Source organism: Periophthalmus magnuspinnatus, chromosome 1 (genome assembly GCF_009829125.3).
Source record: "Periophthalmus magnuspinnatus isolate fPerMag1 chromosome 1, fPerMag1.2.pri, whole genome shotgun sequence".
Lineage (NCBI taxonomy): Eukaryota > Metazoa > Chordata > Actinopteri > Gobiiformes > Gobiidae > Periophthalmus > Periophthalmus magnuspinnatus.
This window is the reverse complement of record NC_047126.1, coordinates 32844372-32869253: the sequence shown is the minus strand read 5'-3', so window position 1 is coordinate 32869253 and position 24882 is coordinate 32844372. Positions and strand designations below refer to the sequence as shown.

The 24882-nt window shown below is 39.4% G+C and overlaps 1 protein-coding gene across 1 annotated transcript; it reads right to left on the bottom strand.

Annotated features, from left to right (window-relative positions):
• Positions 1–24648, bottom strand: tet2 (tet methylcytosine dioxygenase 2). Its single transcript, XM_033980375.2, has 10 exons — positions 24259–24648; positions 5655–8066; positions 5334–5424; positions 5173–5266; positions 4880–5088; positions 4651–4801; positions 4439–4528; positions 4061–4198; positions 3639–3978; positions 1–3566 (listed from the first exon to the last, which is right to left on the bottom strand). The coding sequence occupies exons 2-10, from the start codon at positions 8020–8022 to the stop codon at positions 2239–2241; spliced, it is 4809 nt and encodes a 1602-aa protein (XP_033836266.1). The 5' UTR covers positions 8023–8066; positions 24259–24648; the 3' UTR covers positions 1–2238.
• Positions 24649–24882: the final 234 nt, after the last annotated feature.

The window sequence follows — 24882 nt, the reverse complement described above, 5'->3', positions numbered from 1 at the left end:
TTTCAAATAAATATACATTTTATTAAAAAAAAAAAAAAAAAAACACCCACATCTCAGCAATATCAGGAATGATATAATAAACAGCTTTCAAATAAACTGCATTCAGTACATTACAATACTTACAGTATATATACCCATGTTTAACTTCTTTTTGTAGCATACCAATCATCAGGGGAGCAAACAAAGCCTAATAATATGAGGCACAATGTTGCACGTAGTATAACTTTTAGTGTCTGACTGCACAAAGCCTGTATCAATTGTATTAATTACTAGCTTAATCCTCAAAAGTCATTCAAGTAATGCTGAATCATTCAGAAACACTCTGAAGCATTTTCAAGTATGGCTATGCTTTTACCCGCTCTGACTCTCATCCCTGTCCTGCTACTGTCGCTGGGTCCTGTACAATACCATTCAACATTACATCAATGTAGATTAGAAGAACACAACTGAAACATTTAAGAAAAACTAGTAACCACTACTGATTGACAGGTTACTAAAACCGTAAACATTATTATATACACAAACGTTATGGATAAATGGGCATCATGACACCTCGCCTCTAGTAGTAGTTGGTTAATCTTTTATCTAATAAACACAACCTACATCACCAACAAACTGTTGCTTTCCTGCTATACAAATGATTGGTATATACATTGTGACATAATTTATTAACATTTACAATATGTTTAAATAAAACTTTTTTGTCATTCATTATTACATATTAAACTGAAAAATGAATTGAAGTGCTCTAAGAAAATGAATTGACAATTTGGTGAAGTGATTCTACAATGAAACATTGTTTTGCTACACATCACATTATTCATTCAAATATAAGGGGGAGAACATACACTTAATTAGTGGTCATAAATAAATTTTGTTATTCACAGACACAAAAAATAGCCGCTTCAGAGTAATAGACGTCATTTGTCCTTAAGTCATTACTATAGTTTCCCTTTGTCAGCTCAGTGCATCACTTTTTAATTCAAATTGTACTAGGCCTATCTAAAAACTAGTAGCCTACGATTATACTTTTCAATGACTTTTTCAATCAAATATTTTATTTGGGATGCAATGCAAGTCCCTGAATGAGTAAAGAATGGATACAGGCTTTATGACAATGACTACACAATCAGAATTTCCCTGATTTCATCTTAAATGTTCTTTACTTTCTATTATATTATTTTATATTATTAAGAAAGTAACAAGAGAACCTTTTTTTTTTTTTTGCTTCTAGGGTTATCTAGATATAAAAAAAAACAAAAAAAAAAAACAACAGGATTGTTGTTGTCCTATTGCCAAACAAGTTCTGAGGTATGTGAAAAGTTTGTACTGTACATTATTTAAAAGCCTTCTCAGTGGCATTGTGTGTCCTATAGGGTAAGTAGCACCTTACAACATAAAACCTGCTGAAACCATAAAAAGCAATAAAAAGGCCATTGTTAACAACAAAACTATAACCATGATTCCAGAAAATGAAAATTAATTTACTGTACAAATCTCACATGTTTATCTTACACTTTACAATACAATATGTAGTCCCAACAGCACACCAGCTGCCCTCTGAATGACAACACTGAGCTTACCCTGTTTTATGTTACTCAGTATAAGCACTAAGCACCACAGACATAAAACTACATGTAATATTCACAAATCAGGTTTGTCTGACAATCCTGTCTAACATTTAAAACATTTCATTAAAAAAAATCCTAGAAATGAAAATCAAAAATGCACCATTCAAACGGCTCAATTAACAGTATAAATGTAGGAAAATGTTTTGTGTGAACCTCTTCACACATTTAATACCAAATTGCCATACAGGTTTTACAAAGTGCTTTGTTAAACACTGATTTAAATAATTATGATGCTCATCATTTCAGATGACAGTGTAACAGCATGATCAGTGTTGACAAGTTGAGTGCTGTGACCATAGTGTGAAGGCTTAAAAAGTCAAAGAAACAGCATGTAATTTAGCACCAAGAATGTGTACAAAAACAGTGTTGTATGTAAAGATTTTGAATTCCAAAAATAAAGCCAAAAGCAAAAATTGGTTTCCAGTAAAAATAGGTTTGTATGTATTATATCTCAACAAAAGCACCAAAGAGAGATTCTTGCAAATGTTGTCTGAGGAAATACATCCTTATCAGTCCATAAAGCTAAACAGGTCAAGATATAAAAAGTACGTTTTCCTCCTGTGCAACATACGGACTCTTGATAGTGGGTTTATGTTAGCACCTTTGTCTACACAAACTGTCTGTAAGGGCCAGTGACCTTGGTGAAGGCATAAGGAGATGTACTGACATATGTATTGGTTGTGCTGGATAAAGATCCTTCAAGCAGTGATTGGATGAAGCGCTTATAAGGAGGCTCCCCACTTTCAGTTGCCTCCAAATGCTCGCGTTTGACTCCCTTTTTGCCGCTTTTGGAGGGCATCACTTCACCCCCATTCCGCTCCGCTTCTTCCTCCTTCTCACGAGCTTTTTCAGCCATTTTAGCTTCCCATAGAGCCAAACCATGCTTTGCCTCATTCAGGTTTTTATGCTGGTAGAATACCAAGGAGATGCGTGTTGGATGATTTCGATCTGGGTTCTTAAGGGGTGTTGTAGCATGAAGCTCACGTTTAGCACACTCAATTAGTACAGAGCCATGACTGGGTGCAACTGCTACCCCTCCAATATCAGGGTCAAGGAAGTTGTGTTCATTGTCTGACCACACTTCTGGCTTTTGAGGTGTTGTTGGTGTCTGCGGCGTTCCAGGCTCTTGTTTGATTCCAGGTCCCATAGCGTTCCCATTTTGCAGAGCTGATGGTGCTGCCGGCATTTGGCACTCTGCACTTACCTGGCCAGGCAGCATATGTGAACTTGTCATTTCTGTTTTGACATGACTTAGCAATGTATCTTGACCTGGAGGTACAATTTGAGGGCTAGGCGTGAGGTATGGACTTGGGTATCCACAAAATTGATTACCAAGACCTCCATGGGCTGAAGGTGCTCTTGGATGAGTGTCCATATAATGAGCATTGGTAGTTCCGTTGGGCGAATATGGAGTATAAGGTGATCTCATTGGATGAACAGGTCCCATGCCACAAGGGTTGTACCCATTAACTTGTAAACCTGGCTCACCATACCTTGGTGGATAGTTGTAGCGCTGAGGGACTCCATACTGCTGCTCTAAAGGGGATGATCTTTGCTGATACATATCCAGATGTGTTTGGTTTGAACCATAGAAGGGAGGGTAGCCAACAGGCATACTGCCGTTACGTTGATACGTATATGGATGGCTGGACCCATTCATGTAAGAGCTTTGTAAATGGTGAGGTGAAGGGTAAGAGCTAGCTGATGTTGGAGGCTGTGGAGGATACATGTTGCCTGATTTGGAAGTGCTTGGACAAGACCCTGGATGATTAGGATACCTTGGAAAGTTAGTTGAATTAGCAGTGCCAGGATAAGGAGGAGGAAAAGCCTGGGGAGGCTGCTGCTGTAGATGGTGTTGCTGGTAAGGAATATTGCCTGGATGGTGATGTGGCTGACTTGGATCCATGCGTGCTCCAATTACTCCTGGAACAGGCCCTAATTTACACAGGAACAAAAATTACCCCTTTGATAAAACTTATACAAATGTCATATTATCTAAAGTCATACCTGTTTTTAAAACAGTGCTCTCGCTGTTTTCATTTTTAGTCTTAACATTGAGGGCTTTCTCAGCCTTTTCATTTTCCAACATAGCATTCTTCTGAGCAGCTGCTTTCTTTGCTTCCAGCTTTTTCTGACGGCAGGACTTGGCTGGTTCTGCCAGCATGCGCACCTGGCGGCGGAAAGCACTGAGGATTTGGATGGCTCCGGACCTGACCTTCTCCTGCTGACCTTCCTCACTGCCAAACTCATCTGTCCTGGAAGGCTTGTAAAGAGGCAGGACATGGAGCTGCTCATCTTCCGGGATTTTTCCAATTTCCCGGTTATCCTCTCTGGTTAGTGTGCATACCTTCAAAGCAAGAGTGCAAAATGTAAATGTACAATATTTATATGATTTTATTTAAATGATGTTACTTTAAAGAAACACTTACTACAGTGCTGCCACCCTGCATATTGTGAAGGTCTCTGTGGGCGTGAGCACAAAAATCCATACAAGCAGTGACTCCAGAGAAGGGACGTCCTGCTTTGAGTCCAAGTCGGCAATCTGTTGCCCTGTGTTCATGTTCAATCTGTTCAAGGATAATACACATAGTGAGAACTGTTTAATAGGGTTCATATGTTTATGGAAGTTTTTGATGTTAGATTGGAAAACGGACAGCAGGGGGCAGAAAAGTCATTGTATCAACTTTCTTTCAAAGTTCTACTACTTTGTAGTACAGTACAAATATAACCGTTAATAATTATTGATTGTGACTAGGCTATTTTGCGATTTTGAATATTAAGTAGTTAGTAGTATTTCTATTGCTTACCTGGTTACCATAAGCTTCTGGTGCCATAGTTTTATAGAGTGGAGCCAGTAATGTTGCCAGATTTTGAAAGTTATTCTCTAGCCTTTCTTCCTGTAAAATAGTATAGTATTTTTCCCACAGTATTTTTCCCACAGTTAACAACTTTTTCCCCACAGTTAACAACAATGAATACATATTTTATGTATATTTTGGTTTACTACATAATATAATACCTCTCTCACGTCATCCCCAAGTAGTTTGAATTTCCTTGGTATCTTGCTTCTTGCAAATTTACAGCCATTGTAGTACATGCTCCAGGAGCAGCCAAATGAGAAGGAGGCTCCACTGAATTCAGGATCAAAACCTTGGCATGCACAAGTTCTCCTGAAATAAAATGTTCAAATATAATATTATGTGGCACAAATATTTCAGGGGTGTATTAAGTGAGCTGCTGTTACTTACTCTTCATTAAGAGCACAACGTCTTTGTGTGTGAGCACCATATTTGGTCAGTGTTTGACTTAGTTCACTGTAGAGAGAGTCAGCAAGACTCTGGGATATACCATCCCAGACCAGCAGTGCTACAATAATGCAGGCCGACACACAGCTGTGACCATTCCGCTCGCGTACCAAAACTAATAACTTTTCTTCAGCACTTGATCTGCGGATCACCTGTGAATAGTACATCATAAGAATGCATGAATAGAGTTAGCATTCTACATATCTGTTATTTATGTGATACTTTTTACTGCTTACCCATTTAGCTATGGGACAGCCCTGTGTACTTTTTCCTTCTTTGCCGGTATAGATCACTTTTTCAATTCTAATTGCTCTGCCTGTTAGACCAGACCTGGTGGAATATGAGAAAAGTAATCCGAAGTTACTGTGTATTTGTGGTGAGTTTTAATGTGTTTTACCTTTTCTCCATCAGCTCTCTGATTGCTTGGACACTGGGAGCTGAACCCAGGTGAGTGTAGTATGGACCTTCATCTTTCTCACTGATTTGTTCTAAAAAACATAATAGACAATAATATATATATTTTAATGTATTGAATTATAATGATTTTTTTATTTTTATTTGAGAATGCAATAAAGTTAATAGTAGCTGGATGTTTGGGGTTAAGTAAGGTAGAATAAGTCGACCATACAGGAGTGAGTGTATGGAGTGTAATTTGGCTGAAAATGTATTGAAATTTATTACAGTTCTAATCATGAATGTTTACTGCAGAAATACTCACCAACACAGTGGCAGGATGCAATGTCATACTGTGTTTTGAGGGGTGTGTCAAGCAGATTCTTGATGGGTGTATCGAGCAGCTTCATAGGAGAATCCATAAAGCATTGTAAAAGGTGTTCTTTTTTGGGAGTTGAATCAGGGGGCCTTTTCAAAGCTAGTGCTGGGGTTGCCATCACTGTTTCCTCTGCTTTTAGATCTGTTTTTGTTGATAAAATTGTGACTGCCCCTGAAGATTCAACCTTGACCTTATTTGAATTTATGACAATTGACTTTTTCTCAAACACTGGTGAGAGCTGATACTGTTTCAGACTTTGCTCCATGGAGGCCAGGATACTGCCCGGTTTCTTGCTTTGATCACACAAGAACTCTTGGGGCTCTTGTTTGACTTGTGGCCTTAACGACACATGCTCCTGGCTGGGACCAGGAAAATCATATACATCAGCATGTTCTTCCTTTATGGTTTTAATACCATATTTCAGATCACCAGGGCTCTGAGTGGGGTGTGCAGGACCGTGACGCTCCTGTTTTTGTAAGAGATGCATTCGCAGTGCCGCATGCTTCTGAAAATCTCCAGGAGCAAGAGGTAGTTGAGAGCATGATGTTCTCCTCTGCTGTTCACTTTTAGTCTGTACCTGCTGTGGTAAGTGCAGTTGGTTCTGTGTAGATGGAAGGGGATAGTCAACATGGTTTGTTGGTTGGCAGTGGTTGTTGGACTGCTGTTGTGGAAATTGTTTGAGGTTACTGCTGCCTGAGTTGGGAGAATACAGATGTTGCCTACGATTTTCATCAGCATAATTCGCATTTGGTTGGCAGGGTTGAGGTTGACTATGAGGTCTGTAGATGGGAGACTTGAGCTGTTGCCCGTCATACTGTGGGGGTTGTGAAAGCGGCCGCTGAGGATGCAAGTACTGCTGTTCCCTTAAGGGCTCTGACTGCTGAATGTTGCCCTGGTAGATGCTCTCTGTTTTATTTTGGTGAGGAGAACTCTGATCTGGGAGAGGTGTTTTAGATTGGGACTGCTGCCACTCAGTGGCAGTTTTGTGCTGGGTTGAAGTATAGTGTCCTTGTGCTAGAGGAGAGTCCTGCTGTGACAGCAAAACTTTTAACCCCTGACTGCTGTCTGCAAATGTACCATGAGATGGGGCTCTTTGCACTGGTTTTTGAACCTGTGGACTGGATGTCCTCTGCTGAGACTCAGCACTGTGGTTCCTCCACAAACTATTCTCCTGTGAATGGGGTTGGGTGGCATTCATGTATTCATGCTGCAGAGACTGGCGCTCAGTCCATCTAGGTGATTGGGAATTCATCATGTTTGCTGCTTGCAGAGATGTGTTTTCAGCCCTATTGGCTAATCCAGTATGCATTGGATGTTGCAGTGTCATGCCATCAGTTGCACTGTTACCAGTATTTTGTTCATACTTCTGTGGTTGAACTTCATATTGTGGAACATTATGGTTAACAAAAGAGTTGTGGTTAGACCTCTGACTGACTCCCTGAAGGTCCACCTTTTCAGGATATCTTTCTGGGCCATTTGGATGCTGCTTGAGAGCATTTACAGTATGTGTATTTTGGGCCAACTGACTTCTAGAGTAACCGGGAGGTTGATACTGTCTTTGTGGATGCTGGTGTTGATTTTCTCCATAACTATTGGAGAAACCATTCATAACATAGCCAACAGACATCTGGGATGATACGGGCAATCCTGAGGTGAAATTTCTATTAGCACCGTCACTTTTGTTTGCATCTGAACCATTGAAGGAATTTATCTGTGTTTTGGTTGTTTGAGGTGCAATTGATACATGCTCAGGAAAATACTGAGACAATGTTTTCTCTAAAAGATCTCCTGGAGTGCCTTCTATGGTAGATGGGGGTGATGTAGCACCATTAGAAATAATTTGCTTGTTTTTGACTAGACCAAATACATCTCCATTGGATAAATTACAATTTCTTTTGTCCACATTCATTTGCGTCTGTGGGACATTGCACTGAAATTCCGCTGCTTTATTAAAGTCTGAAAAGCCGTCAGCTAAACGTGAAGGCTCCACCTTGAGTTTTTTCGACTGATGAACCAAAAATGACTGGTCGGGTGGTGCATGTTTCATCTCCCCATTTAGCATCTCTCCATTCATTTGGTGGGCTGCAGGGTCCAACAATCCTGCTGCAGATGCAGGACTGGAGCTTTCCCGATGCCTCTTCATAAAGTTGGTGACTGTGCTTGGAGTGTGACGATTCCAGTTTGTATCCTCGCCAGTATGCAGCGAACGTCCCTCCAAAGACTGGCATCCATTCTGTAGTTTCTGGGGGAAGTTCGAAGAGGTGACAAATCTCAGAGTTTCTTCCGTCTCATGTCTGGCCTGTTCTGTTTCCATCTGGGCTGCTCACTGTCCATCCACGGGCCTGCCCTCGGTCCGCCCTACACAACACATCAATTTTAGTTAGACAGATGCACAAGTAGATTAGCCAGTAGTTCACTTAATAAATAAATCAATTGAAAACAACATGACATTTTGGGGACACTGGCTTGTGAACTGTTTAACATCATTCTCAACACATGACACAATGTGACATCAATATTTTTTTCTTCTATATTTACAGTATTTATTTCGAATTACTACAAGATTTGGCACGTTGTAATATTTTTACATTTCTTTGCTTTAGTGGAAACAAATGCATTCTAATGGTTCAGTCTAACATTGATTTCAGGCAGCTAAAGTTGCTTTTAATGCATGTCACATCCACAGCATCTACAGAATGATGACACTGGGACGCAGAGAGCTTCACTTTAATCTATCATAATTATGAACTGCGCTCTTGCAGAAATCTGATGTATAGTCATCCACTGAGCATCAGGAGGGGGTCACATTCAGCTTTGAATAGACGGGGAATTATCTTATTTAAGCCTATGGTCTCCCTCTGATCTGTGAGGTCTTTTTTTGTGCATCGCATTGGCTCATCAATATATTATCTTCTAAATCTGATACCGCAGTTGTATATTGTTATGTATAGTTCACTGTATTTGAAAGTTTGGATAAGATTTTAATGACATGATGTATGTTTTTGTGCCCTGGTAAGAACCCCTTTACAAGACAAACCTTATTTCAAAATCTGGCTATAATCAAAATCATTTAAAAATGACTTTGAAGCTTTTGAAGATAGCTTCAGTTACAATTTGAGTGCTATGGTCAAGTTCAGAAATAATACGCCAAACAAACTTTGAAAACATAATTGGAGCCAGACAGTCCGTGCACAAGATTTGCTTAATGTAAACCAAGTCCAGTCTGACTAAATCTGACCAGTGTAAGTGTGCTCCATCACTGAGGCTCACATTTGGAAACAATTAAAGTGCTTTGACTCTTCATAGACTTTCATTTAAAAATACATGTTATTCAGTATAGTGTACAGACCTCCTCTACCTGCTGTTATCAAGTGAGATTAATCCACCATAAAATTATCAGCACTATTATTATTACCATGAATTCAATTCGATCTAGTGCAATTATTATAACAACTGGTAGTATGATTATCACTAACTCTATTACTGTTACTACGACTTGAAAAACATATTTACAGGGAGAAATTATCACTTTTTTGCAGGTAGAAATGATCAGTTACCAGGATTTGTAGTCCTGGAAACCATTTAAAGGTACCAGTACAAAGAAAAAGGCTAAAGTGCTATTGGATGTCCCACCGGGGGGAGGTCCCAGGGAAGACCCAGGACTATGTCTCTCGACTGGTCTGGGAACGCCTTGGGGTCCCACTGGAGGAGTTGGAGGATGTGTCTGGGGTGAGGGAAGTCTGGGAGTCCCTGCTTAGACTGCTGCGCCTGTGACCCGGCCCGGGATAGGAGGAAGAAAATGGAGGATGGATGCTATTGGTATCAGAAAAGATTAAGTATTAAATTTAATTTATGAACATTGGAGATGTTGTCAGTCTAATAATGATTAATATAGGACTAGTTATTAAAATAGCCTGTGTCGAAAAAACAGCTATCGCCACACTCTCTTCTGTTTGCTCAAACAAAAGAGCTTTATACAGTGCACTGAGAGGAGAAAAATCAAACTTGAGGCAGTCTAGAGGCTCTCTTTTTTTCGACCTGGGCCTAATGAACGCTTCACTGTGTCAATCTTGCCTTAGGACATGAGCAGTCCCAAAGCCGAGATGTGATCGAAGTCTGCCACTAACGAGCCATGTGCTGTGTCGGAAGATCCTGTCATCACAGCACAGAGAAGCCCACCACGAGCAGCCCGCAACGAGCAGGTGGACCAGTACACAGCACCACAGTACAAAAGAGACACTCGGGTAGGTGAATGGCCCAGTGAGACTGGCTCTTGTCTTTGTTAGTGTGTGGGTTTTTAAGTTGTGAAGTTCAGTTTAAGTCCGCACGTTTACATAGTCTGACAAGGAAATGTACAACTATCAGTTTATTATTTAAACAAAATATACTGTGGTCCAGGGTGTCCAGAGGGTAATCTACAGGTGCTCTGGTAGGACCAAAAGATATTTTAAAACAGAATACTATTGACTTGCCAATGATACCAAAAACATGTGTACAGTGGTCAAGCAGAGATCCGCAATGACCAGAAAACACCAGCTGGTGAGTTTAAAAACGTATGGGGCCATGTGGTAAAAAGTCGTGTGACTGGAGTAACATGACAATAAAGATGGATACATAATATACAGCAGAACCTTAAGTACATAATAATAATAGTAATAAAAAACAAAACAAAACTTGGAGCAGCAAAGATGATGAAGACACAGACTGAGCTCACACTTTTGGGTAACTGTTGTGTCCTTACACCATTGCAGTATGGACAGAAAGATGCTCAAGTCCAAAAACGTTATAATTAATGCCTCATAGGATATGTTTTGTTGTGTACGCTTAAAGCAAGAGCACGCAACTTTCTGGATATCACCTGTATGATTCCATGGAAACAGAAAGTTAAACCATAGTTTGGAACATTGTCCATGGAATTTTAAAGCTTTAAGTAAATAGCAGTATTTATTTTCTGCAGGATTCATTGAAGTCATATTTATTTAAGTCAACAAGTAAACGCTCATTACTATTGGCTTGATTGACTTCTTTAACATGTGGCAGGACAGATGTGAAGTGCCACAGCGAGACGTATTCCACAATCAGCAGTGTAATTACAAGAGCCACACACGCGTCTTTATCATTATGCCAAAGATATTCAGATTCAGACGTCTTATTTTGACACACGAGTTCAAAACGAGCCGTGAGGGGTTTACACTGTGCTCTGTGACAAATGGCACTCAGCCTTGCATTGTTCAAACTATGTCATTAATAAACAGTGACGATGCCTTGAGTGTTGTGGATAATGTGGCATTGTGCTGCGTATTAAAGGTCCTATATTACGCAAAATTTGTCTCTTGTGAGGTTTTAGCCATGTTCTAATGTTGTTACCTCCTCAAAAACAGACCTGGAGTTGTGATTTGTTTCATTCACACATGTTTGAGTAACACTTTATAATTAGTCTGTGTACATCTCCAAAACTCAAAATGCTCAGCTCCACCTTGTGATGTCATGAAGTGGTAGTTTTCAAGTTAACAGCTACTTTTACTTTTTGTTCAGTAGAGATTGGCAATTTCAAGGCTGAAAGTATCCAAATGATTCTAGTGAAAGTGAATGATGTTTAAAAACACAGTGGAGCACTTCCTGTATTACCACATGATGACATCACAAGGTGGGACAGAGTGTTTTCCATTTGAGAAAATGTGTGAAGAATAATAATAATAATAATAATAATAATAATAATAATAATACATTTTATTTATATAGCGCTTTTCAATGAATGAATGAAACAAAACACTACTCCAGGTATATTTTTGACGAGGAAACAACATTATAACAGATCAGAAAATGACATACACTACTTACTTTTTATTTTGAGAGAAATATATTGGTTTTGTTTAAACATGTATGCAAAAAAACGTGCTATTTGCCAAAGGAAATGTTATATATATCTAACTAATCATTTTAATGGCAGCTGTATCTGTAATCATTGTAGTACAAATAGTGTGTTTTTACTGGCAAGTGTGTCTACTCCTTTGTTGTGTCTAGAGTCTAGCCTGCAAATCAGTTACAAAAATGTCAGGGGTGAACAGCAGTTAAAAAGCTTTTGAGTGCACTGGCTCCATTCCACAGAGGACACTCCGGGTTTTACTACACACACAGAGTAAAGCTGCTTGTCACAGTTGAATACACCCACACTGCCAACAAAAAATCTTTGCTAAACCAGAACAAAGCCCGGGAGCCCAGCTGAGTGCGTGCCCTCTAAGCATACAACTCTATAAACATGTGCCGGTTATGGCCCAGCTCGTGGGGACATATTATCTGTTCTTTGTTACCAACAGGAAGGGTTATTTTTTGCTCCGGAAGTAGAGCACTAGACTAAAGCAGAGGCAGTGTCGGAGCGCCTGTAGTGTGTGTGTCCGCTGGGCAACTCTTTGATCTGTGTAGCAGCTTGGGCTGACATAGCTCCACTGATAAAAGTTTTGGAAGCATTTTAAAACACTCGGGCTTTTCTCTGCAGAAGCAGCTTTTGTTTCTATGTGTGTTTTTGTTTGTGTTCATCTCCCTGTAATTACACCGAATGTAGTGAAGTGAAGTGTGCCATTCATGCACTTCCTCCCAACCTGGGGCTGATAAGTGCTGTTGTTGTAGAAGTCTGTACAGTCCAAGCCTGTAGTTGTAAGGCTTTATAACTATGTATTTGTTGAGGTACTTTAGGGCTCCAGGCTTGAGGGCAGAATCGTGCTCTTTGTTGCTCACGTTGACTTGTAGAAGAAAGAATACCATTTCGTATAATTTTATCTTTATTAAGGACACAAGTCTGGACACATAGGTAATGGTAATACTGTGGTAATACCAATAGTACTAGTAATCTTTTGACTTATCCGTTGTAAAACAGGCTGTGTTTTGGCAGTACTGTTTTTACGCCGGATGCTCTTTGCAAACAGTAAGAAAAGTAAGCAGTGTGTCTTGCCCAGGGGCACAACAACCCTATGCTTATGCCATGTGTACTGTACACTTACACAATAGTAAAACGGCATGCGATTAGTAAGAATAAAACCAATGGATAAATGCTTCTCTCTGTGTAAGTGTTTGTTGGGTAGGCTGTATAGTTTTGTTTTTAGCGGTGAGCTCCGGTGAAATATGAGCGCAGCCATAGTAGACAGGGTTTATTTGCCATGACCTGGCAGCCGCATGCGACATTCACCACCGATGACAGCTGCTGGTAGACTGGCTCTTTAGGTCCAGACCAATTCAGCCAACAGCCTTGTAAATCACACTCCCACTCACCCGCCGCCGCACCACCACTGCACGGAACAGCCCCCAGAATACAAAACATCTCAAGTGAACATTTCCTTTCTATTTTGACCTCTTTCACTGCTTCAAGGATCATAAATTCTCAAAATGTAGCAAAGTAAAAGTTGCCTACAGACGTGTATAAGATTGAACATTGAAATAACAGATGAAATCCCGTCCTTAGTAACACCAGTAAGGAAAATGAGTGACATTCTACACCGCTCAAATGGCTGCTGTAAATATGACGCTAGACCTGCTGCTTCACAAACTCCCTGACCCCGACCTACGTTTCACAACTGCATTCCAGCCAGCACTGTAGGCAACATGGAGACTGCTGAGGCCCAACTCAACTCTGAAACATCTGACCCCTTTACATACAAACAAATACAAATACAAGGCAGATTATTTCAACTTCAAATAAGCACTGGTCACTTAATCACTGGACCTGTATTATGCAATTTTTTTCATCATCATAAACAAAGCTGGAGTTGTGTTTTGTTTCATTCACACATGTTTAACACACAAATCCTGCATTTTCGAATTATTTTCTCAAATAGAAAACACTTCCACCTCGTGATGTCATCATGTGGTATTACAGGAAGTTCTCCACTGTGTTTTTAAACTCCACACACCTTCACTAGAATCATTGGATAATTTCAGCCCTGGAATTGTTGATTTCTACTGAACTAAAGGTAAAAGGTAGATGTTAACTTAAAAACAATACAGACAAATAATAAGGCTTTACGCAAACTTGAATTAAACAAAACACAACTCCAGGTCTGTTTTTGAAGAGGTAACAACATTTTAATGCAGTTTAAAGCTCACAAGTCTGTAAATGAGCAATTCTGATACCACAATGATAATCAAAACAATTTTTTTTTAGAGAATAGAATGCAATTTTCAGCATAAAATAAAAATAACACCATGTTTCTTAAACTAGTTCTGATATAGATCCAGTGAACCATTCTATAAACTCTTCAAGAAAGGTCCAATTTGTAACTTTCCAGGTATTTTATTTGTCAGTATTGATATGTGAAATAACAATGTATTTAGTTTATTGATTGGCAGAGTAGAGTATTAGAGTATAGAGTCTTTTGACAATCCTAGTCAAATCTTAAGGTAGCCCCCTCTCTTAAGGTAGCCCCCTCTCACCAAATTTGTAGAAGTAGTAGTAATAATAATAATAATAATAATAATAATAATAATAATAATAATAATAATAATAATAATAATAATAATAATAATAATAATAATAATAATAATAATAATAATAATAATAATAGTAATAATAATAGTAATAATAAATTGGATGAAAATGGATGGATGGAATGGACATAACAGGCTTTAGAGGAGGCGAGTGCACATCTCTACATCACATGCTTACAATCACAGTCTCACATGACTACGTGCTTTCTATGAGTCCCAACATATGACTCCACTCGCTTCAAAACAACTGTCCATTGTTTCTGGACTTATTTCAATAGCAATAAATGAATGCCAGTCTCATCACTCCATTGCTTCTTTTGGATCTCGTCAAATAACATGCTGGTCTTTGGCATCATGTGCAGCCCACGATCCAGTTTTATTATTAATGCTAAAAGAAAAGGGAAAATGAAATATATGTTTGAATCCTCAGAGTGGACCACACGCAGCTTTACATACAATTTAAATACATTTCTTAAAGGTTATAATGTTGTTTCCTCATCACAAACAGACCTGAAGTTGTGTTTTGTTTCTTTCACACATCCTAATCCTGCATATGTAGGTTGAGCTCTTCTCTCAAACAGAAAACACTCATGTCATCATGTGGTAATACAGGAAGTGCTCCACTGTGTTTTTAAACTCCACACGCCGTCACTAGAATCATTTGGATCATTACACATCTGGAATTGCCAATTTTTACTGAACTAAAGGGAAGAGGAGCTTGAAAACCAACACTTAATAACATCACAAGGTGGAACTGAGCATTTTGAGCTTTGGAGATGTAGACCAAGTGTTACTCAAACATGTGTGAATGAAACAATACACAACTCCAGGTCTGTTTTGATGAGGTAGCAGTATTATAACATGGCTTAAAGCTCACAAGAGTCCATTTTGTGTAATATAAGCATGAACAAATATTTAAGGATGATTCAGGTTTCGTAGCTACTGTATCAAGGGCTCAGGAGTTAGATTAAATAGTTAAATAGTTAGTAAGCCTGGATCATTTATAATAAACTGTCTTTGTGTCTTTGTTTGGGTTTTAGTAAGGTTTTTTAAGGCTTAACGCATGGCTCCTTGTTGTTTAATGCTTACATAGTTATCTCTGCCTCTTCTTCCTCTTCCTTTCTGCTCTGATTGATCTGTTACCATTTGAGAACACAAACCAAAGTCCACATTCTTAAGCTTTTGACTATTTGGTGTGACCTTTCTTAGAGTTTGTAAGAATGTTTCCTCTTAGCCCAATCACTGTGACGCAATAATGGAGCCAGAATATGTGACCTGCCCTCACACTTACAACCGCGACCCCCTTACTCTTTTCCCTTACCTAACGCAACACAGTGTTAGTCAACTGTGGGTCGTACTATCACATTACTATCTTCAAGTATAAATCAGTCACTACCATGGCGCGTGACACATTTCTGTTTGTAATTTTGACTCTGAGTGTGACCTCCCCCTTCCCAAAGATGAAGGCAGCTGAACAATCTGCATTGTTCTTTATGTCTAATGCGAGACAGATGTGAGAGGCTGCAGGAGAATCCCACTGCTGGTTTTGTACTTCTGCAGCTCTGTCATGTCGTCCCTGCCTTTGTTCTGCTCCAGGGTTCCTTTTTCCAAATACGTTTGCTTTTTCTTTTTACTCATTTTATAGATGTTTCTCGTATATAAGTGTTTTTCAGACTGTAAAATATGATGATGTCATGCTCCCAGATGGAGTTATGACATTGATTGATTACCTTGTACTTTGCTGTGAAATATCCAAAAGGTAAATGCAGAAATGTTGAACCTCAGGATTGCTCTTGGTAACTAGACCAATTAGCTTCTTGTATCCAGCATAAGTCGGCCTTTTAATAATATACATTTAATCTGACCTCATCTGTATTAAATATTATATAGAATGTTGGGAATGTGTCACCTAAAACCTGAATAGGCGTGTCATGACAATTACTATATGGACTTATTTATAACAACAATAGTTTTTGGGGCTCAATATTTTTCATATGACTTTTTCTTTACAAAACTGGTGAGATTTCTGTTGTTTTAGCTGTAATATGATAAGACTTGAGCTGTAGATGGTTAAATAAGTGACTTCTATGGCTAATCATTGCTTCATTCTCTTATTTATTTGTTGCAGCTCAGGCCTTTTAATGAGACTGGCTCTTTTATCCTCCTGAGACTCAAGCTTTTGCATGTCAGGCTTTATTAATTTTTCTCTGTTATTTGAGCTGATTGGGACCTGATGAGTGTAAAACAAAGAATTATTTTTTTTTTTTACATCCTGTAGATTTAGAGGAAAATGATGTTCACATATAAGAGCATTTGTTCTACATTTTAATCATTTTGATGAACATTTGAATAATGATTTGCAAAAAATTATTTATTAAGTGCCTGAAACAGCAACATTTGTTCTGAGTAAAAACAATTGTGCCTCTTGGAATAATGTGGCTCATGTGAAGTGCTGCTGGCAGGAGCAGGAGACGTATTCTGAACATTTTAAACTCTTAAAAATATTCTAAACTGTACATTTTTGCATTGCTGCTGTTCTTCTTCTTATAAAAATTTGCATTGTGGCCTAGACATCCCTAAATGTGCCATCCACAAGTGTGACGCCAGGTCCCAGGAGGTTAAAATGGTTCACAGAGATCTTCTTGTATTATTGTCATTGTGTCATTGACAAAGTTTCAATATTAGGTGTAATTCTGTGTTTGATTTTGTCAGTCAGATGTGCATCTTGACTGTGTACGACTCTTTTCTGATTCTGAAGTTGTAGTAATGTGCATTTTTCTCATTTAGCTCAATAGCAGCCAGTTTGAATAGTGTGTTTTTGGAATTATACGGAATAATTTTGGAGTTTTTGGAGGTGGTGTGGACAGCATGTATACTACAGTGCTGACAGTCAGGGTCAAAGAGTATACTGCTGCTGTTAAGACATATTTATTTAATGGGAAAGAAAAAAAAACTACATGAAGAAAGTAGAGATCACATTTCAAGTGTGTGTGTTGTCTGTCCCAACCACACCTCTGCACTAACAGGTGTAACAGGTCATTCTGGCAGGGTAAACTTGAGCTTGACATGACATTCAAGTTCAATTCTGTCCTGTTTGTGTGTTTTGCTTTTTGTATCATATTCAAATCAGTGTCAGGTCTTGGTACCAGTTTTAGATACATTTAACAACCCTTATTACCTTTTAGACCTTGTTTTTTCTTGTTCTGCTAATGCCTCATAAGGAACTATGTCTACCATGAAACCAACACAGGCATAACGGTCAGTGCAAAGGTCACACACCGCAAATCTAAAGCAGTTTTCTGTGAGATACAACTGAATTCTAAAATTGGAACTTGGAACGGTGCACAGACCCTGCACGTACCCTGCCCTTGACTGTTTCTCCTCTATTTACGTCCTCTTTCCCCTTTGTCTTCCGTGACTGTCAATATATCTGACTAACTTGATGAACTGTGCACGGAGCAAAGTTAATGTCTTTCAGAGTGCGCCGTCGCTATGGCAACCATCTTCAGAGCGCTCCACAGCCCATCTGGTCTAAACATTAGCTGTGTGCGGAGAAAGCCTTGTGCACATGTGCTGTATACATCGATCCCGCACAATCAATAGTGCTACATTTTCAGAAGGCCTGCTTTGCACTAGGCCCGCTCTGCACATCCACACGATCACAAACCTCCTCTTCAACGAACCAACTCGGGAACTGGTTGGTTTCATTTTCTAGAATTTGATGTCGAAATCTCAAACCGAGGCTTTACTTTTGAATAAAATCTTCAGTAGAACATCCAAACATATTGAACCAGATGATTTTGTTGTTGGTTCTGTTAATTTTGTGATGCAATATTGAACCTGACGCATGAAATACACTCGCCATTGTAGCCAACACTTTGAAACTATTTCAAGAATGTATATACAAATAATAATAATGATATCCTTTGCTCTACTTTTATAATAACACATTGTAACGCTTCATAATAAATACTCTCTTCATTGTATTATGGAAAGGGAAGTAGTTCTTTGTGTATTGTACAATGTGTTTGGTAATTTCAACTGTGTTCCTGTAAGTCATTGTTTGTAATTGAAGCCGTAGTAGTAGTAGCAGTAGTATAATTAGCGATTGTAACAGCAGTTGTACAGTCAGAGCAGTAGATGTATTGGGTGAATATGAGTACTAGTAATTGTTGCAGTGGAGTTGCAGCAAAAACAACTTTCAAATATTATTAGTTTGTTTAATCTTGTGTATGTAAAATACTTATTCAGTACTGAAGTCGCTTTCTTCCTTATAACCATGGTATATTTAGTTCCCTGTATTGGCGCAAGGGATGTTATTATTTCTCATAATTCTCCAATGTCCCATCCACACAATTCTCCCTTCCAAACCCAGTGTATCTTACAACTGAACTGATGGTGTACAAACACAGCACTGGGTGAGAAATGTCTCAGTGACAGAATCTCTGTGCTCTTTTATTCACTAATTAAAAAAAAGCACCTTAACACAGCTGTTCTGGGTACACTTATCTGGCACCCTGAACTTTGAACAAGATGTCTTTTGCAAATTGCTCTTTTGTCAAGGTGAAAGTGAACGTAGTAGCGATGTATTGTGGCTCATTGGTTTGTAAGCAGCCTGACCTAAGCCACTGTTGCTAAGCTGCCTCTCTCCCACTGAGAGAGAACCACGTGACCTTCATTGAATGGAAATCACAAATCCTTTGGAGCCAGGGGTGTTTTCAATCATAGCATCACTTTAGCTCACGTCCCCTGCGGTATGAAACATGAAATGCAAACTTCCCTCTATAGATAGAAAGGTTTCAAAATAGAAAGGTGTCAAATATAATGTCCACCGAAACATGAAAAACATATCTTACTCTTGGGTCTGCACATAGTTGTCATAAATCTCTTAATATAAATACTAATAAATGACAATATTAGCATTTATGTGTTAAATTGAAAGTATATTGTGGAGGTATAGAAATGATAAAATGAGATATGCAGTCTCAACCTAAATAGCTACTAAATAAATCAGATGCTGTTAAGGTGTAAACCATATTTTCTCATCCTTTTCTCCTGCATAAGAGTGGAGTTGTCTAGCTGTCAATCTTCCTGTACATCAGCTGCTGTATCAGAAACCTAATATTGAGTGTGAAGTACTGGAGTGTCTTGGTAGTAGTTGGTGATCAAGCCGTGGATCGGGGTTATGCCTCTAAATGACACAGGAGACCAGCTGTCGCTCTTTGTGCATCTTGTGTAGACAACAGGGGGCCATGGGGGCTAACCTTTTCAATGACAGCTCCTTGCAGCATAACGTGCATATCTGACAGCCATTTTAGAACTGGGCCAACAGCCATCAGCAGCATTTGTTTCTGTGTGAACCCTAGTGAGGCTGCACTGTGAAGAAGCCAGGCAGATTATGTGGCAGCGGCATTAGTTATGATAATCTCTCTCCAGATATTCTGTGAGATAAAACATTTGTTGATGACTAAATGCTTTGTGACAACCTTGACGACATGCTGCCATTTTTGTTTTTGTCCTAGAAGAAAGGTTAATGCAAGACATTTCTTTAGGATAGCACTCATAACCCTTGCACTGAATGTTTAAAATTCCGATAGTTAGCATGGTGACATGGAATTCTTAAAGATTTGCAAGCAAATATCACATAGTATCTGTAGAAAATAAGGTTGACTTCTTCTAATGATTTATTTATCTTCTAAACCCTGTCAGCAGTGGTGGAAGGAAGGTTCAATTCTGTCAACTGGACAAAACGTTTTTGAGTGAAGACGTTTCGCTGCTCAACGTCTCCTATGGATCTTTTACTATGGATCATACCTGGACAACTGAGGGATCACACAGACACCCTGTCAGCAGTGCTTATTCTAAGAGACAGTTTCAGTAGACCAGTGAGTTTATAGATATTGTTGTGTTTGTAGGACCACCAACACAAAATTCCGACATACTGGTCAGAAAAACACAGCTTCATTATATATTGAGCATCCTATTGTTTTTTTTTCCGCAAAAATCTAAAGGTTCAAAACATAGAGACAAATTATTTCAGTCGTGTGAATTCCCTGTGTGAAATTAATTAGAAGCTGGTGATTACGAGAAAACTGTTCTGGCTTTTTACCGTCCATTAGCAAATCTCGCTATGACGCGTTTTCTTTATAACTCCTCTTATCTCATCTGGGCAGAAACGGCATAAGCTCTTCCCGGCTGGTCGTTTGGGATCGCTGGGGCGGGGAGGCGAGAGGAGAGATGCTACTCGCTTTGGGGATGGTTACGTAACAGTCTTCCACTGGCTCGGTCTCTTGCGCGGTGCGGAATGCCAGGACGGTGTTTGTAAACAGAGCGGCCATGTGCGTGCTCACGTGGAGGAAGCCTTTGAGTCATTGCCCTCACTAGTCTGTGTCACCCCTGAGGTAAAGACTGACATCGATACACGTTCCCTCCGACCTGCGCCACTCTTTGCATAGTCCCAGAGATCTCACTCCATAATTAGGTTGTGGCGCGGCACAACTCGCCAGCGATCAGGTCACGTCAGGGAATCTCGCAGCCACTCCTTCTGAATGAAGTGATGAGCGCTTGAATGTCAGTCTCTTCAAAAGTTTGTGTGGTTGCCCTATAAACTAATAAGAATACAGATGAACACTGAAGTGACTGTTTCTAAGATTGTAGATGAACAGCAAATCAAAGATCATATTTTTGGGGTTGTGGTTGGGTCGTGGAATGTGTCTTTGGAAGGCCGTAGTTTTGCACACCACTGACTGGCACTGACCCAAAGAGGCGTACTCACATAAGGAATAAGATGACAATTTCTTATTCAAACTGCTTTGAGGGCCAAGTAAGAAACCCATAACACAACTAGACATAAAAGGAGAAATATCTGATTTCAGTTTGCTGTATTGTTGTGTACAAAGAAACAAACAAGAGGGCACAGATTGTGACTGGGGGATTTTAGTCAGCACTTGGAAAAAAAAAAAAAAAATTAATATTAACAAAATGATTAGTTCTAACCGTGCAGCTAACCCATCACTGTCCGTGTATGTGAGGAAAGAGCTCGGTATGCGGTAGGATTCAGAAATGTAACTGTACTACATTTTCATTATAACAAAATCATAACTGCATTTTATTGAATCTTTAGCCCTTTGTTTTACATCAAATGTCAAATATCTCAAACAAATGCAAAATGGAATATGTTTTATTGTTCAGGAACAGCTAGAGCCTCTCTCCTATTCTCTGTAGCAAACAACCCCCAGTAGGAGACTGGAAGCCAATCAATATCCCAAAAATCGATACAGACTCTGAGTACCTCACCATTTTGTCTCCAATGCAGCTCTTACTCATGGCCCTGCTGAATAGGTATAGTGCAGTGTAAAATGTCCAACCTGTCACTGCTGTGGTCACACAGTGGCCTCTGGAATACGAGCCCTGTAGGCTGCAGGCCGTACTAGAGCTAAGGGTCAGGGTTGTATTGTGTATGGGCCGCATTGTTGTGAAACGCTATGGCAACTAGACATTCTTCTCTCCCACCAAAAGCTGATATTGTCTCAAGGCTGTGAGTGACATAAAGGGGACTTTTCCAACCCCGGCAGATGAGTTTTCACTATGTGCAGTTTTATCAGTTAGGTGTAGATAGATCACAAGAGCAGTGTGCATGTGATGGATGTATCTGCCCATCCCCCACACAACCCCCATAGGCTCATTACTGCTGTGCTCTGTCTTTTTCTGCATATAAAACAGAAGCACTACTAAAGGATTTTCACAACATCTTCATTATAAAGTGCAGATGCAATATAATACTTTCTTCCAATTAGACAAGCTCTATTACCAACATCCAGATCACATCATATTTGGAAACATTTCAAGGATACAGTATTGGAAGGATGGTTCATTTTCTTGCCTATACTGTAATACTACTGGCTATTAAACTATCTAATGCTGTACGTTGCATGACCTCTGCACACATTCCCCCATGCTTGTTTTTGAACATGCAAAATGACCCTATGTTTTTTCTTCTAGGTATTTTTGGTTGCTGACCTACATTCTTGCAATACATAAGCAAACCAGTCATAATACAAGTACAGAGACAAAACTCTCGAAAGACTTTCTGAGCCCAGTAAACGCCAATGTTGACACACACTCATTGACCAAGCTCCTCGTATCAAAACACAACCAACCCATTGCGTCACAGAGGTCGAGCCAATTGTTATTTTAGGTTTCCTGACAGCTCTTCCTTCCTTCTGTTTTTTTTACAACATGCTAAAGCTACCAACAACTTATTTTTTGTTTCTTTGAAGTCTTCTTTCTGGCTCATCTTGTCACTACCTTTATTTTGACTTTTACTGCTTCCCAGTGACTTTGCAAATGCCCTGACACTGCTCAAGAGAAGGCTAAGTACCACCAGGCCCTTGTCATTACTCTTGGTGATCACAACCTAACTCTTAGCGGAGATTTTACCTTAAGGCCTTTTACAGCTCCATGTAGCACAATCCGCATCCAATACACAATTAGCTTGTGAAATCTCTGTTATATTCTAATGGCCTATTCATATGTTAATGGTCGAGCTGTTGTGAGCATGAGAAAAACCAACAAGACGTTAGTTGAGCTATTAGTGAATGTGAATTGGGACCTGCTGCCCATGTGCAAATATATAACATGCGTATGATAGATTTGTTTTGAGAATCTGCAGTGTTATGCAAAGGTGATTAACTCAGGGATATCTCCTGCTTTATCATGGGCAGGAATTAGGTCAGTGTGCGGTCAGCCTGTGGCTTTGCTTACAAACAGAGTAGTGATGGCTGGGTAGTAGCTCTGTTGTTTTTAAAGACCGGTTGACTTTAGATTAATGAAACTCATCTTCAAAGAGCATCATACTCTCACTACTAACACAAATAAACCATGGATACACACATTGCATGCTGTATCTTGACTGGCAACATAACATTTTGATGTAAATATTTGTTCTTAGTCCATGGGTTTCAGAATGATGAAAAATTAGGATTGTTCCCATAGCGCTTAATAATAATAATAATAATAATAATAATAATAATAATAATAATAATAATAATAATAATAATAATAATAATAATAATAACATAGATGTATTTTAGGTTCTGAGTGGAAAATAATATCCTCAAAATGTTGCAGATAACAGGAAGCTGAACCCCATCAGTACAAAATACCAAAGGGGGCATAGGACACACTTGTATTCCATAAACAACTGCATTAAGATTGTAAGTGTTACCAACTCAAAATACAAAATAAAATGGCAGCCAATCTTATTTTTACTATATAATCTGATGTCCCTTGCTCTAGAATCACCTTTCCTGTGTGTCTAGTTAATGGTGCACCGGTTTAGAGTTTCATTTTTCCCTTAGCTTTCTGACCTTCAGTAAGTCTTTACACAAATGCACACACATATACACATATACACAACACAGCAGTGCCACAGTTCTCCCATTGCATTGGCTTCTCCTTCGGATTTGCCTTTGTGTCTGCTTGTCATTCAGTGGTGAAAGCAATGAAAGCTGATTCACGGAGATGCACAAAGCCACCAAGCTATTCCAGCCCCACTGCTGTGCGCACACTGTGCACTTTACTGCTCCAAGTGTCCGGCCCCTGGCTCCCCTTCAAAGTACACAATATTGTCACCACCAAACACTGACAGGACCGAAATAGCACATGAAGTTTATAAAAAAACTTCACCAAAAAAACAACACTTTGATATTTCTGTAGTAGCTGTTAGAGACAAGCAAGATATTTATATTTTCAAAGCACACAAAAACATTACAATCTTGCCCTTTACTAACCACTACAGACTCACCATTAAAGTCTAATAGCACTTTTATTATGCAGTATATACAACAAGACTAATACTACTGAAAACAAAAGGTTTTAATAACTAAAAAAGATCAGCCATGTTGGACTAGTCTCTAATCTAATATCCTCTCTTTATTATCTTGGCTCTTGCCTTTTACCGAGGAGCCAAGAGATTTACCTCAACTAGGGGTTAAAACTTAACCTCAAACACACCTTAAAACACAGTGTAAACCAGGCAAGTCTTGCATTAACCCACTGTCCACGTTCTCACCTGCTTTCCTGTCCCTCCACTTTGCAGAAAATCCAACAGAAAAACGTCCAAATCTCTCTTCTCCTCTTCTTCTCCCCTTTAACAAATCCTAAAGGGCAGCCATCTTGCCTCCTTCTGTTCTTCTATGAAACCGACTATCCTCCACATCAATATTCATGGAAGCCAGGCTGACGTCGGCGTCCAACATCATCAGGAGAGGCTTCTGGTGTCGCTGCTGTTCCTGCTCTGTCCAATGCGCGATCATAGAGTAGTGAGGTGTGCAAACCAGAATGCAGCTCTCGTAGCGGTGAGGAGGCTTGGCTTAGAGAAATAATCACAAATTCACTATCCTGCTGAGTTCTTCCCACACAAAGGGACAGGTTTTCTTTCCCTCCCTTCTCGGCTCCCCTCCTCTTTTTTTTTCTTCTCAGGTCAGCCGCACACAATAGTGAACACTACTATAATGGCTCCCCTCAAGCACCGGACTGGATTGCATGAGGCAGGAATCCACCCTCCCCCGCTGGACTTTTTTTTTTTTTGAAGCTCAAATTGTGCACAGTCTTGTCTTAACTCTCTCCACCCCCTCTCTCTCTTTCTCTGTCTCTCATTCTCAGACAGGAAGCCAGAGTCACTTTGAGTATTTTC

Excerpts from the sequence above, each read along its gene's own strand:
- tet2 (XM_033980375.2), bottom strand. The coding sequence starts at position 8,022 with ATGGAAACAGAACAGGCCAGACATGAGACGGAAGAAACTCTGAGATTT. Across the intron at positions 5,425-5,654 it reads TGCATCCTGCCACTGTGTTG|AACAAATCAGTGAGAAAGAT; the intron begins GTGAGTATTTCT and ends TATGTTTTTTAG. Across the intron at positions 5,267-5,333 it reads AGAGAGCTGATGGAGAAAAG|GTCTGGTCTAACAGGCAGAG; the intron begins GTAAAACACATT and ends ATATTCCACCAG.